General features: G+C 42.8%; 1 protein-coding gene across 2 annotated transcripts in view; it reads left to right on the top strand.

Moving 5' to 3' along the window:
• The first annotated feature begins 475 nt into the window (after positions 1 to 475).
• MAP3K20 (mitogen-activated protein kinase kinase kinase 20) overlaps positions 476 to 15,608 on the top strand; it is a 147,277-nt gene continuing 132,144 nt past the window's right edge. The window contains exons 1-2 of one of the 2 annotated variants that reach the window (XM_084812965.1): positions 476 to 846; positions 14,577 to 14,766. In XM_084812965.1, coding sequence (XP_084669091.1) covers positions 14,608 to 14,766 — 159 coding nt within the window. In that variant the 5' untranslated portion in view covers positions 476 to 846; positions 14,577 to 14,607. Of the gene's footprint in view, positions 847 to 10,025; positions 10,106 to 14,576; positions 14,767 to 15,608 lie in introns of those variants that run through there. The other variant, XM_084812976.1, reaches the window with a different exon arrangement.

Raw genomic sequence — 15,608 nt, forward strand, 5'->3', positions numbered from 1 at the left:
CTTTGGTACACACGGCACCAATGAGCACCAATAGTTATGATACCAGTATAACTGCTGTTAGATGGCCCTGCCTGTCGATTGACAGCAAACGCAAACAAGACTCCAGAGGTGCCTTACAATGTAACAGGTTTATCGTAAAGCTTTCCAGCTTTTGCCAGAGCGAGTCTGCTCATATTTAAAGCACCACACAGATTGCAGCTGTGGTAGAGCACGAGCTCTGCATGCAAAGAGTTGCGGGTTTGAACTTCAGTCTCGGGCGTCTTCAGGTACTGCGGGGAAAAACGACCACCTCATGCCTGGACTCTATAACATGAATGTTTATTTTTTATTTAACACATGTCTAAACCGCCCTTGGTCCAACGGAGTCCATGCTGTGGGCCTTTCCCCTCGTGATTTGTCCAGGGCTTTGGACTAATATAATCAAGCTGGACTTTGGTGTCTGAGTATTTTGCCCGTAGGGTTGTGGGAGGGAGTTGGGAAGGGGGCGGTACGGGCCGACGGTCCCCTCAAGAGAAGCCCTGCACTGGCGCGGGGGGAGGAGGACCCCAAAGTTGCCTCCGAGCCAGCCAAGTGGGCGGGACGTCCTTTGCCCCTCGCGCCTGGCCTGGCTGGGCGCGGGGTGGTGCTGTTATCGCAAGCTCCAGAGACACCGAGTGGCTGGATTGTTTGACTCCTTTGACATTAACCGGAAGCGTGGGAGACACCGCGCGCGCACGCCCAGCGCGCCAGCAGAAGTCCCGCTGGTTGGAAGCGCGCTTAGTGGCGGCGAGGCGAGCGGCGCTGCCTCTGACAAGTTCGTGGCTCCTCTCTCGGCGGGCACCGCCATCCGGGCGTCCCCGCAGGAAGGTAAGGAAGCGCGCCGCGCCGCTGCGCGGAGCTCGCTGGCTGGCTGGCGCGGGCGGGGGGCGCGTTGGTGTGGGTGGAGATTAGCCGGAGGCTGAGCCCCGTGGTTGCTCCTCGCAAGGGTCGGTGGGTGAGCGCGGAGGTGTGGGAGGAACGAGGAACGTCTGGGGCTGGCATGGCGGGCGCGCTCTCGCTTCCTTGGGGCAGGAGGCGCGCCGCAGCCCCTCACTGGGCATAGTTGAGCGCCAAAAGGCGAGTCGACCCACCAGGGCTACGAAGCCTGGCCCCTCTTGCGCGCTTTTGCAGCGGGAACGAGCCCTGCTGGCGCAAGAAGTCGCCCTGGCTGGGCGGCTGAGGACAGAGTTCTCTCAAGCCGGCCTCAGCCGCTCGACAAGGGGACTGTAAGACTGGCTTGCTAAGCCAAGAGGTTTTTATGTACGTTTTTCAGGGAGTTGAAAGGGTCATTTCCTGCTCTCGGAAGCCTCCTTGTGTTTAGCGTAAACGTGCACCCGTGCTCTCCGTATACTTTTATGACTCGTATTTTTTTTTTTTTTTAAACCTGTTACGAAGTTTGGAAAATTTATTACATTAGGCCCTGGTGGCGGTGATGGTGCTGCTGCCTGTTTCTGAAGTAGGTATACCTGTGGAACTCCACCCTTGCAGGGGTGGGTGCAGGGATGATTAAGGTCATCTTTCATCTTCTGAGTTTATGCCATTTCCCATCCTCTCAAAGAAAGTCCTTAGAATTGGCGTGTTGTTGTTCTTTTGGCATTTTTTTTTTTTGTAGGGGAAGAGAAAAGCTTCAAGTTATGCAGCCAGTATAGAAATTAGAAAGCCAAAGAAACAAGAAAAGACTTGTATGTTTGACTTTGCTTTTGGAAAAATAAAACTTTCAGAAGTTTTCTATCTGGGAAGCTAGTTAGTTTGCTTTTGACAGTGTTAGTAAAGAATGCTATCTGTTCTTTTAAGTAACATTCAGAATGTCCTGAAATGAACATGCCATTTCGCAACTCTGACAGCCTGATACTTGGCATGCTTACTCAGAAGAAAGCTGGGATGAGTTTTAAGTGTACTTAGGCATAGTTGGGATGCATAAACAAATCCCAAAGAACTGTAACATTAAAATGCAGAGGTCCCAAGTAAGAGTATATAGGGTTGTAGTAGCCTGAAAGGGAGCAACAACAGGGCAGTTGTGGGAAATTAAAATGGCTGCTTGCTGCAGCCACCACTAGACACGGACCCAGGCCAGGCATCAGCGCCAGTGGGCTTACCAAGGAGCTGAAGCCCTGGTGGTGGCCCGAAGCTGGGCCTGCTTCTGATCCCTGAGCTCTGACTCGAAATATTCGTAATCCCTAAGAATACGGATGTTGCTCATCCTTTTAAAAGCCAAAACCTGGACAGCTGAAATGGATCAAGGCATCAAGCCCTCACACATTGTTATGCTTCATCTGCAGATTTTGAGACACGAACATATTTGTTTTGACAGACTTAGCTGTGTAACTAATATGTTGAAATATTTGATATGTGGCTCATACAAAAACTATTATAAAGTTATAGCTAGAGTGATCTAGCATCTTCCAGTGGAGTGTACACTTGTATGGAAAATAAAAACATGAATATTTGTCTGCTCATCTCTCTTTCTCCACTCTGTCACACCTGAGCTGTAGAACAGAGCTGCCAGTTGTCCTAAAAGCCCATGCTTTTAACCATGTTTTTTAAATTAAAAAGTTAAATAGCAATGCTTAGGGTATACTCTAGCCTGTGGCAGGTGTAGTGATAGCATGTGAAGAATCCCCTAGGCTCAGTAGAGCCCTAATTGTCTATTTAGTACATTTGTATCTTACCTTTCCTCCAAGGAACTCAAGGCAGCATGAATGATTCTCTCCCAATTTTATCCTAGAAATAACACACTGAGGTAGCTTAGGCTAAGAGACCATGACTAGCCCAGTGTCACCCGATGAGCTTTCATGGTCGAGTGGTGGTTTGAACCGGAGTCTCCCTGCTCTTAGGTGGGCACTCTAACCCCATAGTGGAGAGCCCTTTTCAGCCTGAGGGCTGCACTGGCTCCGGGCAACACATTGGGGGCTACATGACAGCAATGGGAAGGACTACAGCCCAGTGTAGGTAGAGCCATCCCCACTGCTGGCATGAAGTACCTGGCAAGCTTGCCTGGACACCCCTCCCCCATTCACTCTGTCCACACCCACACATACACACACTCCATTCACCCACACATTCATACACCTGATTGTCGCACGTACATCCTCACATGGAAGGGCAGAAAACTGTCCATGAAGGGAGAGAGCACTCTATTCCCATGGGCCGTTCGCTGCCTTTCCATGCTGCGGAGAGCCGCAGCATGGAAAAGTCGTAGGAAAAGGGTGCCTGGGGAGAGGTAGGGATGGGTGAATCTGTTAGTTTTGCTTTCTTCCCATTCAGATTTTTTAAAATCTCATGTTCTTTCTCAATGAATGATGAAGAATTTTATGCGTTTTGGTAAATTCTTATGAAAAGTCAACCGAAATGAAATTCTCATCAATCTGCACCAGTCAAAGTCAGTAGGTACAGCTATTCCCACCATGGACAGGATCCTGATGTATTTGCCTCCCATATAGCAGTTACAGATGAGGAGCCTATCAGAAAAAGAGGTGGCAACCCTAATTAAGCACAGGGATTCAAACTCAAACTTTGAAGAGCAAAGCACTCAAAGCCCTGGGCCTGGATGGATGAATCTGTCAGTTTTAGTTTTCCCCACTTTTAAAAAAAATCTCAAGTTCTTTTTGTCCTGAATATGGAGAACTTTGCAAATATCAAAACTGAACTGAAACGAAATTCTCTCACATCCCTAGGGAGAGGCTGGCAGGCTGTATTCAGCCTGCAGGCAGAAGATTCCTCATGGCTGCTCTAACATTACACCACTCTGGCTTTTGTTTACCACTCCTCTCTGCCTAGTGCTAGGTCTCCAGGGTGAATGAGAAGTCATACATGTGTCTCCCATTCATCCTCCCCCCAAACTAGGGATGTACGGGCTGTGTAAAATCCACTCCATCTGTGTTTTGCGGATTGTCAGGTGCCTTTCGTTCCGTCATCCGCCCACAGAGAGATGCGAATATATTTTTTTTCGTCATGCGGAAAAATACAGAAATAGTTATGTAAGTATTTACACAATTTACCCCAGTACGTAAGATTTAGTGTATTGTCCCCTATTCCATTCTACGTTTCCTCAGCAGAAACTTGCGTATTTTTCTATGGATTCATATGCATAAATTTCGGGAAAGTAAAAAAATCATCCGAAAGTCCACGGACTCTGCAGGGCCTGAGGGGGTCGCTCTGCAGAGGATTCCACAGGTTGGATTCTTAGAAGTCCGAGCTCATTTTAATCCGTCTCGAATTTCTCCAGCATCTCTACCCCAAACACACTTTGAGACAAAGTGCCCCATAACTTTCATCGAGCTGAAGAGGGGGTAGGATGGGGATATGGAGGCGCATACAGACTTCCCAGTCACATTAATAGCCTCTGGCATTGTCTGTATGTGCACAAAGGCCAACCTTCTGGTGCCCTCCAGATGTTTTGGACTACAACTCCCAGAATTCCTGATCATTAGCCATGCTGACTGGGGTGATGGGAGATGAAGTTGAAAAATCTAAAAAGTAAAAAAAAAGTCACCAGTTTGGCAAAGACTGGCATAGGTAAAGTAAGGCAGAAACAGGATGGATATCTTCCCCATGTGGCAGCAGTACCCACAATTAATTGGATGCTGCCCTTAATATACATATAGTGCTATTCCTAAAGGCTTAAACATGTCATATATCTTAATAATGCTTACAATAACCCTATTTACTTATTTATGTTTGCTTTGAGTATTTATAGAATGCTTTCTAATTTTTCTTATTTAATTATTTAATTATAATTTAAAATAGTCTCCAAATTTTAAACAAAAAATAGGGGAAAAACCAACAAAGCAAATATTTAGCATACTTAAACAGAAAAATCATACCCCCCCAAAAAAAACATATAAGCAAAATCTAACAACACCAGACATTACTGCAATTAAAACAATTATGTATAAAAATGCCATCAGGTCACTGTTCAATTAACCTCACAGTTAAAATCAGCCTTGTATTTAAGCACCAGCCTGATGGCCATAGATGACCAGGAATTCCATATGGTGAGTGAGCAGGCTGGCAGAGGGAGGGATGGAGTGCTCCTTTCTCTGTACCCAGTATAGAAACCAAGTGGACTGCTAGAAGAGGGAGGCCCCCTCCTCTGGGCCTAGTATAGAAATGCAGCTGTCTTCCTGTACCATCCCCCCAGCAGTCTTATTTTATTTTTTGGCAGGATATTAACTTTTGTGGGCTTATTTACAAGGCTGATTAAAATGGGTGGGCAAACAGAAAGGACTTAACCTAGTGCCTAAAGTTTAATAAGGATGTCATGCAAGTTAGTCTGGGTAGAGTCTTCCATGCATGGGGAGACACCACTGAAAAGACCATTCCCCCATATTATAGGTGACAGACTGGGGGTTCTTCCATATAAGACTTTTATCATGCAATCAGCCTGTCTCATTCACAGGATTTTACGGGGTATAGGTGCGTCTAGATGTCTTCCACTTCTAACCCACTGTTTCCTCTGTCTTTTTTCTTTCCACGAAAAGTCTGTTAAGGACTGTTAAGAACTAGGAGCCCTCAATCTGCATTGATATCCTAAACCTATAGCACATAGCACATTCTCTTAACTATGATAAGTTATGGTTATTTAACCATGATAAATTATTGCCAGCAATACAACCCTGCTGTGTAAAACTTCACAATTCAATAAAACTAGAAATCAAAGTAAGAAAAGAGTAAAAAGCCAAACAAGAGAAAACATGTTTGATTATGACTCTATTTATAGAAGTTAGCATAGCTTCTGTAAATTCTTAACTGATCAGCTTCCTTACCTTTTTTTGGTAAGAGGCTTTTGGGAATGTCAGACATTCCCAAATTTATAAGGGTTTTTGTTCTTAAGGGCTAGGGTTGTCAACTTTTTTTTTCTGACAAGGCTCTTGTTCCTTTAGCTGCTGCCTGAGAAGAAGAGAGCTGGCCAGTGAAACTTTCCAGCGTAGAGAGTCAGTAATGGGGAAAGCTTAATCTGACCATTTCTGTTGTTAGGCAGCAGCTGAAGGTGCCAGGATCCCTGCCTGGAGGGGAAAAGATCCTAACAAGCAAACCTAATACATGCACACACATTCTATGTTTTGTCCTAAAAAATAGCAAATGTAGCTTTGATTTATCAGTCAGGTTTTCTTATGAAGAACATTGGAGGACAAAGCAGCATTATATTATATGGATTTCTTTCCTGTCTATCACTCAGGTCAATTTGTTTTGTTTTGGGGTGCTTGGAAGGGATTACTTTTGAGTCCCAAGAGCTGAGTGCAGTATTGGGACACGAAATCATGAATCTAAAAATGGATTGTCAAAGTTCTGGAAAGCCACGGAACTGTTTTTTTCCCAAATAAGGAAACTTGGCACATTCTGCTGTATGTTTTAAGCTAGCACAAATGTAGTACTGCTTTATTGGCAATACATTGGCATGTTGCCTTTCCAAAGGAAGCACTGAAAGCTACATTGTGTCTTGGTTTTATTTTTTTATTTCATTTTAAGATGTAACCTAAAAGGGGGAGATTAGTGGAAAACCCTGTGGTTCTTGGATTCCTTGGAAATTTGGTGACTGTTCAAGATATGTTGTTATTATTATGATAGGTCAGGTGTGTGTGCTCGTAATGTTATGGATTTGGTACTCTGTTAAGATGTACAGTTTGTGGAAACACATTGCTGACTTGGGATATGGTCTTTTCATGCAATATGCTCATTTCATATGCTGGATGTTTTAATATCATGTCTCTTATGTTAAATTAACATCATTTTACAATTTAGTAAATTTCCCATGACATTACAATTCATGGTAAATTAAGCCTGCAATACATATTCCCTGCAGAGTAAGTCCAATTGAACATAGAGGGATTTTCTTCTGAGTAAACATGCTTAAGATTGTACTACACAATGCCTATGACTTGCTAGGATATTTGCTTAAGGAAGGGTTGTAAATACAATTATCTTCATCTTCATATGCTGAAAAATACAACTGAAAATACAGTATTTTATGTCATTATCTATTTTTTAACAACCATAATTCCAGCATATTTCAAGGCCAAGCCTTGAAACTTAAGAGGGGCAGGGACAAACACATTAAACTGAGTTTGAATTGAAATTGGGAACATAAACTTTGATTGCTACCTTACAATAGGTGTCACCTTACTTTTGATTATGCACATATGCATAACTCCCCACCCCACCTGCTTCCACTGCAAAATATTCAGTATTGGAGCAACAGCTAATCTGTTTTAAACAACATTGGCCATTGTGCCCATCTTAAAGCCACCTTAAAAGGCAGACGTCCAGATGTTCAGCTTTCTCCAAAGCCTTGTTGGAGTGTGTGTGTGTGTGTGTTCTCTTCCTGAACACCAACAGTGACAGGGTGTGGTGGGCCTTTATGGGAACAGAATTCTATAAGTACAGTGTCACTGAAGAAGGCCTTATTTCTCTGGAATAACTGTTGCAATAGAACAAGTATGGCCCTTTAATCAATCTGAGGAAGAGGCACTCCATCTGGTATGCAGCTCCCGAGCCAGGAGCAAGGGCCAGAGTATGTGGGGTTCTTAGGTCCATGCCTGCCTCCGAACAATAGATTTTATTGGTAGCAGGGTGGGTGGGAAGAGAACTAGCATAAACATTAAGGGTTCAAGCTCACCTTTGCAAATGTCCACAAAATTTACTTGCCAATAACAAATCTTAATTTCTCTTTAAAGTACAAGAACATCCCTGCCTGGTTACCTAAACACAATCCTTACTTTTGAAAGGCAAATGCCTTTTTAGTCTGATCCAGGCCCAGATTTGCAAATAAGCCCACAAAAATGTTTCTTTGCCCACCATACCTATTTTAGCCCTTTGTGCCCTAAAAGGAAAAAAAAGAACAAACTTCTTATAAAGCTTCACTGCTTAGTTACCAGGGGATAATTTTTACCTTCTGTACATAGGCAACCAAATGAGCAGCTATCTACAAATCTAATCTTTTTCTTCAAATACTGTTTTTTCAATTCTATCTTCAAGGAAGTGAGGAGCTAAACTCCAGCTTTTCCAAAGGGCAGGAAGGAAAGGAACCTTGTAAGCGTCTTTAGCACAGTGCTCTGTACTACAATGTGCACAAGGCTGCACATGTCCTCTTTCCTATGTTGCCTTATTCTCATTTTGGAACAAGTGAGGGCTATAGTTAAAGATGGGCATAAAGGCAAGCTATCAGATAACAGGAACCCACCAGGCAGCATCTGTTGAACAATATTGAACTGAGCGTGCTGTTGTTAAAGAGTTGGATATATAAAGCACATACCACAATAGGCTGCTGGGCATTAAAATTGAAATACAAAATGCAACAAAAGGTCTCTTAGATTCTTTTCTCCTTGGTGTGAAAGACAACACTTTCTAAGCTATAAAAATAATTGCCAGGAAGTGAACAACTCCCCTTCTACTCAGCAAATCTACAGAATATAAGTTCTCTTCTTAGGTTGGTTTTGTGTGTGTGTGTGAGGGGTGGCTCTTGAGGCACATTAACTTGTTTAGATCAAAATTGAAGTTCAATCTATCCCATAGAGATATTTCTAAAGTAACCATCACCTTATGAAAACAAAGGACTTTCTCTTCATGAGGTGATGGTTACTTTAGAAGTGTTTCTGTATGATGGATAATGATGGAACCATTCCTTCAAATGCACATCATGTGTTACTAATCTGCTGCAGACAACAAAGCCAATCACCATAACCTTCCCCATGGCTCTTGTATAATAGTAGCTAGGTACTCCCAGTTGCGTTTCTGCAAATGGTAGAACCATGGGACTCGAGGAGGTTCATGATGTTTTGCTTTCCTTGTTCCTACATTAAGATTTTCTCAGAAAGGTGCAGCTTACATCTAGAGATATTTAAGATCCAGGTCTTTAGGTCGTGAGAATGGATGAGTGAAATATTTGTTTTGGGACAGGAGGAGGAAAACGCTTGATCTGATCCTAAAAATGTGCTCTTGGGAACAGCTTTCCTTGATTTCAGCAAAACATAATTCCAAGGGTGCTTTGGGTTGGGGGGTGTTAGTCTAGTAGTCCAACCTGTAACATCTGGATTTTGGACCTTGGGCAGTTTTGCCACAGGATGATAACACAGGTACATTTTATAGCGAGGCTTTTCTGCCCATAACTAATTAGACCAGTCTTGATGCTGATTCTATCATCAGTCAAGTTACCCACCCATTTCCCTTTTGTGGAAGATAGTGGAATATTCTACCATCAACAGTTTCAAGTGTATGTAGATGCCATCGTTTGTTGGGACATCACATATGCCAGCCTAGCTTTGACATAGATATTGCAACAGTTCATTTCCTTTTCTTGCCTGAGTCTCCTCCTCTCTCTCTCTCTCCCCCTCCCTCTCTGGGTTTTCATCAAGGCCCATTATAAGAGACTCTGGGCTTCTCTACACCAGGATTTTTATCCTGTAGTTTATCGGACCTTCTGCTTCTGGATTCTTTGTGGGATTAAGATTGGTTTGATTTTTTCCAGGGACTTGGGTTGTCTGCATGTTCTACATGTTTCATTATACAGCCACTAGATGGCGCTGTGTTATAGTCTAATTGTGCAATTTCACGCAGCCATTAAAGCATATTAACATTACTGCATTATCCCCGATATTTTAAAAACCGGGATAAAGGTCAGAAAGCGCAAGAGACACCCTGGAGGTGGATGGTGTCATGTAAAGGGACCACAAACTTCCATGAGTGACCAGTCATGAACGTGCAATAAAAGCCTCGTGTAGAAATGTTCATGGCGCAGCTGCTGTGCTATAACAGAAGCAGCACATAATGTGATGCCATTGCAATATGATATCCCTGCCCATGACAGCCAGTTATGCGAGCAGGGTGTAAGGAGATGTCATGTTAGACAGCATGATGCTGTCATGTTAGACAGCATGATGCTGTCATGTTAGACAGCATGATGCTGTCATGTTAGACATGGCAGGGACCAGATGGAAAAAATGCATGGAGTATCAGCAACTCTGCGTGTCTTAAAATATCTAGTTTGACCCGAAATACATTTTTCTTCTTGCAGGCTGTTTCCAGTAATAAAATCTAGTTGCCAACTTTTGTGCTTGTGAGGATTGCCTTCTTGGGAGCTAATCCAACAGAAGTGAGTGGCTCAGAATGCTATATATGAGTCTGTTTTGTCATAGAGTCAGCAGCATGCAAAACAGAAAGTGGACTGTAGCCCCTACAGACAGCAAAAACAAATGAAAAAAAGTTTTAAGCCACTAGCTAATAGACAATCCTAACGAAAACTGGAGGAGATGGGAGCAAAACCTCCAGCTATGCCCAACTGCCACGAAAGCCAATACTTACCCTGGATAACCTAAATTGCTATTTTTATTCATTACACTGGAGACAGAAAAGTAGAACACTATAACAATATGCAGGGTATATATACTGTTCCTGCAAATAAAATGGTTGGGAATCCAATTTTTGAGAGAGGTCAATTTTGGAGGCATAGGTTACATAGGGAAATAGAAACAGGCAGTAGGCTGTTGCAATCTACTTTTTAAAATACCACAAAGTAATAATAATAAACAAGTAATTCATTAATAATAATAATAATAATAATAATAATAATGTAGTATTTATATAGTGCTGCATAGACATATAGCATGTCCAGTGTGCTTCACATACATTAGAGCCCTCTTTGCGGCATGGGAGCTGTTATGACTAATGGGGTGGCTTCTGTCTACGCCATGAAGGTTGGGCCAGTTCACACGACATGACAGCCTGTTGTGGGCTAACTATCCCTTGAGGAGCTGCAGTGCATGCTGGCTGATATTGTGAATATGCAACCCCTGACCGGGGGTTGTCATGTCATGTGAATCCGGCCAGCGGGGATTATTTGAGGGTTAAGCAACCCTTGTATAACTGGTGGACAACAGACCGGTCAGCGGTTGCATATTCATAATGCCACCATCATTATGGATGGGTAACTTGACTGATGGTAGAATCAGCTCCACGAGGGTTAATTAACCCATGATGGCTTGTCATGTCGTGCGAAACAGGTCAGTGCCAGAAGTCCCAGCTCATCTGGGAGGAATCCATGATGTGACCTATTTCCAGACTAGGGCAACACTGGCATGGGAACAAGTTACATTATGGATTCCTTGTAAATGACCCAGGGCTTTTTTGACATTATCTTCACGTTGTGTGAAGGGGCTCTGTTCTAGTGGCTTTCACGCCATGAATGTAATGTCAAAAGGGCCTCTGTATGTCTCTAAAAGGTACAGGAACTGACACCATGCTTATGGCTTGGCCTGTTAATGGTAAATTGTACTTAGTTCATCCTGTCACATTTTTTTCTAATTGTTGATCATGAGGTGGTGTGGCAACTGCAGAGCTAAGTAAGTATATTTCTGGGATTCCTTTTTAATCATTGCATTATTTTCTGGCTGGATTCCACAGAGTTCCATCTTATGCTTACCCCTTTCCCATCTGTATATGGAGCCACTGCTCATGCATAATTATAGGTTTTGTATGAAATCGTTATGCAGATGACCTCCCTTGCTCTATTTCTCCTTTTCATCTGGCCCATGATCTGTAATGTCTATGCTTACTGCATTGGTTGGGGTTTGGAAGCAGATGAGTCAAATGAAGTTGAACAGTGCACATGAGAGGAATTCCATTGGCTTTAATATTCATATGTCTAAAGTTAGATGTGCATAAAGGATTGCAACAAAATTTATCGTAGAAACCCAGTTCCCACATCACAGTGGACAATTCCTGGGTTGTTTAACCCAGGAATTGTGGGAGGAGAAGAGCACGTGAGCCATGTGTGTTCCATTCTTTATTTTATTTAATGTTCCTGGGTTGTTTTGTTATGGCTGAACCTGGAAACTCTGGGTTGTTTATAATTAAGCAACCTGGATTTAACCCAACAATTACCCATGGTTTAACAACCCAGGAGCTGCCATTGTGATATGAGAACCAGGTCAGAGCCTTATGTATGATAATGTAACATTAAGTCTGTATGTATCTTTAAAGGCAGCCCCTGGTGCAGGGATAGGCAACCTGGTGCCCTCCAGATGTTTTGGACTACAACTCCCATAATTCCTCATGATTGACCATGCTGGCTGGAGCTTATGAAAGTTGTAGTCCAAAACATCTGGAGGGCACCAGGTTGGCTAACTCTGCCCTAGTGGGAGAGGTGACTGTGAAGAGGCAGGGATGCCTTTAAAGACACATAAGACATACATGGACTTTACGTTACAACAGGTTAGCTAGCATTTTTTTTGCTTATAAAGTGCCCTATTAGAGTTAAGCCAGCCTTTCCAAACCATGCATACCGGCTGAGTTGTTGGGACTTGTAATCGAGCACATCTGGCAGGCACTAGGTTGGGGAAGCCTGAGCTTAACAAATAGATTAGAAGTCACCAGTCGATAACTTCACCTGAGCCATGAACTCACTGGGCAGTCCTATACAAGCCACTGTGAATCAGACTCAGCTGCATCCCTCCTTCCCTTCCCTGATTTGTAATAGGGAAATATCATTAATGGTCTACCTTACAAAGTATTTGTTGATCAATAGCAGACATGGAAACTCAGTGGAATATTTTTGCCGCTCTCCATGGGTTGAGATATAAATTGGTGAAGATTTTCTATTCTCCAGAAAATAATTACATCTTGTGCCCCCCTCGTCTAGCAAAGCTAATTCAGGCTTCGAGTGTTTATACTAAAGAGTCAGCTGTAAAATCTCTGCAACATGAGAGTAACCTATTCTGTGCAGAATTGTGCAGCAATTCATGCCAGAGCCTGTGTAGAGTGCTATGTGGCTGTGCTTGCTTTGCGGACTATTTTTTTAAAAACCTCTTAGATCTACAGTGAAATATGTCAGGTTTCTCAGTTACACTGATATGCCACTAAAAACTTACTCCTAGACCCTGTCTGGATGTAACAGTGGCTTTCGGTGGCAATTGTGGGGATATGTGCCAAGCAAGAGCCACTTTCAGTTTCCAGCAACAGCCTATAAATGTGGCATTTGTAGGTTGTTTCCATGACATCTGAACCTGGGCACTTGGGGTTATTCATGGGTTAAACAACACCAAGTTAACCTATGGTTTGTTCTTGTCCCTGCAATTTGGGGGTTAATTAACCCACAAATTGCTGCTGAAAGCCATCATTACAACTTTGCTTTCAACCTGAACATGACATATGTCAGGGTCCTCCCAACCCTTTTGGGTCAGTAGGCACATTTGGGATTTTGAGTTGGACATTTGGCATAGGGAATTGGGACATTTGGGATTTGGGACTATTGTGGGTGCTCTCACAAAATGGCTGCCATGAGGTGGGCTTGCCAATTAATAAAATGGCCACCATGGAGGGCATGGCCAGTCATAAAACATTCATTTTCCAGAAGACAAACTAGTGAGACTAACTTGCCCAAGAACTGAAGTACAAGGCAGAAGTCCGGTCTGAGCCCACAGTGTGAGCTACAAAATACTAAGGGCACAATCCTATGCATGTTTAGACAGAAAAAAGTCCTACAGCTCCCAGCATTCCCCAGCCAGTACAGCTGTGCCTTCTCTGTGACAAAGAAGAGGCACAGAGAATGTGCCTCTTCTCTGTCTAAACATGCATAGGATTGCGCCTTAAGCCATTCTTTTGAACCTTGGAGGGCAGCGCTTCACTTTGCAGCATGCCTGCCTCCAAGTTTTAAACCATTAATTAAAACGATAAAGAAATAAAAATCAGGAGGGGTAGGGAGCCTGGCTGGTGCCAAGAGAAGAGTCTGGGGCACATTGGTGCCCATGGACACTGTGTTGAGAGTCCCCAGGTATGGGTTTTCAGTTTGATCGTGTTTTGATCAGGTGGTTAGACTTCTCATGGCTGCATCATAGTTTTTAAGAAGAGGCTCTGGGACTTACAACTTTAAGGGAAGAATGTTTTGTTCCACTGGTAACAAATATGATACGATCCCTTATAACTGCAAAAGAAAAAGAAAGAAACCCCGGCATTGGCATACACTTTGGATTTTGTGTACTGCATTCAAGACAAATTACTCTGCACTTGCTGTTGAAAGCACAACTAAACCACTTCTGGAACAGACTTGTGCTTTGGCCAAGTTTTCTCACAGTGCCAAGTTTTCTCACAAATGTTCACCTTAGTGAACATTTGCAGACAGACCGCTTGGTCTGGAGAAGTCTAAAGTAGCTGTTGTGCTAGAATGTTCAGGGGCTTAGGTTATGTATATTTCTCAAAGTGATCACGACATGGATACATGGCATACTCCACATTCCAGAACTCCTAGGCAAGCTGACAGTTGCAATCGCGCTTCCCTTTTGACAGTGTACGTCACTAAAAGGGAACCAGTCTTTCTCTGCGCATGCACACACACAAAAGAGTTGCTCCTGCATCTGAAAATCGGAGAGAATGTGGTGGATTTTCTAGCTGTTTCTCTTCAAACAGTAGCTCTAAGAGTCTGGGTAGTATATATACGCAGTGTGAGTGACAAAGCTTTTTATATCGGTAGAATCTTGTTTGCATTATCATATAAGGGAAAATTTAAGAATACGATCAACCGTAGCAACAAGTATAATGAGTTTCTCTCCCCCCCCCCCTTTCTCTTACAGATTTTGTCGTGGTATATTTTGTCATTATGAGATGTTGTCTCTCGGTGCTTCATTTGTGCAAATTAAATTTGATGACTTGCAGTTCTTTGAAAACTGCGGCGGAGGGAGTTTTGGGAGTGTATACCGAGCCCGATGGATATCTCAGGACAAGGAGGTGGCTGTGAAGAAGCTGCTTAAGATAGAGAAAGAGGTAAGCATGCACTTAACTAGTTCTTTATATCAGAAGAATTACTGAGAACTAAAATTTTAATTGGCAGTTAAGCAAGAGTTAAGCTCTTCCTTTTCTTCATAGTCTTTTCCCTCCTGTGTCCGAGCATTTAATATTGGCCAGTCCCACTATTATCAGAAACCAGCAGCCTGTTTCATACTTTGTTATCAGAGTACTTCTGATGGAATAACTTAAATTATTCAAACCTTTGCATAGTGAGGATATACTTAAAAGTAAACTTAAGCAATCAGCATGTTTGTGAATGGAGTAGAGTAAAAATCATGTTCATTTCTTGATTTTTAAGCAGGTGTCTAACCAGAGCCTAGTAGGGTGACCTATCTTTTGCTAAAATATTGCTAATCTAGTGGTGTACTTTTGCACTCGGATATATGTACCTCTCATCTTGATTTTTCTGAGAAATGCATGCTTGTAATTAAAGACAGGATTGTAGCCTAGATGTGCAACATCATATTTCAGTCAGATCTTTATTTACGGAAACATGTTGTCATACTAATAGGCATTCTCAGTATAAACACGGCCTTCTATTATACGGCAACACAACTCAGTAAAACAACATTGTTTATACATACTGCAGGTAGCAAAATACCCCCACAATATCAGAAATGTGGCATTGGTATGAATAGGTTGAAAATACTTACAAACTAATCATATGCATGTTTACTTAGAAGTCCCACTTAGTTCAGTGAAACTTTCTCCCAAGTAAGAGTGTTTTGGATTGCAACCCTGGTTTGCAATCTTTGGATGCTGACTGAGTAGGTTTGCTGATTATGGAAACTATAGGAACACATTATGGAAACTATAAT

Source organism: Heloderma suspectum, chromosome 1 (assembly GCF_057233095.1).
Source record: "Heloderma suspectum isolate Gila_16-S chromosome 1, 16-S_ref, whole genome shotgun sequence".
NCBI classification, from domain to species: domain Eukaryota; kingdom Metazoa; phylum Chordata; class Lepidosauria; order Squamata; family Helodermatidae; genus Heloderma; species Heloderma suspectum.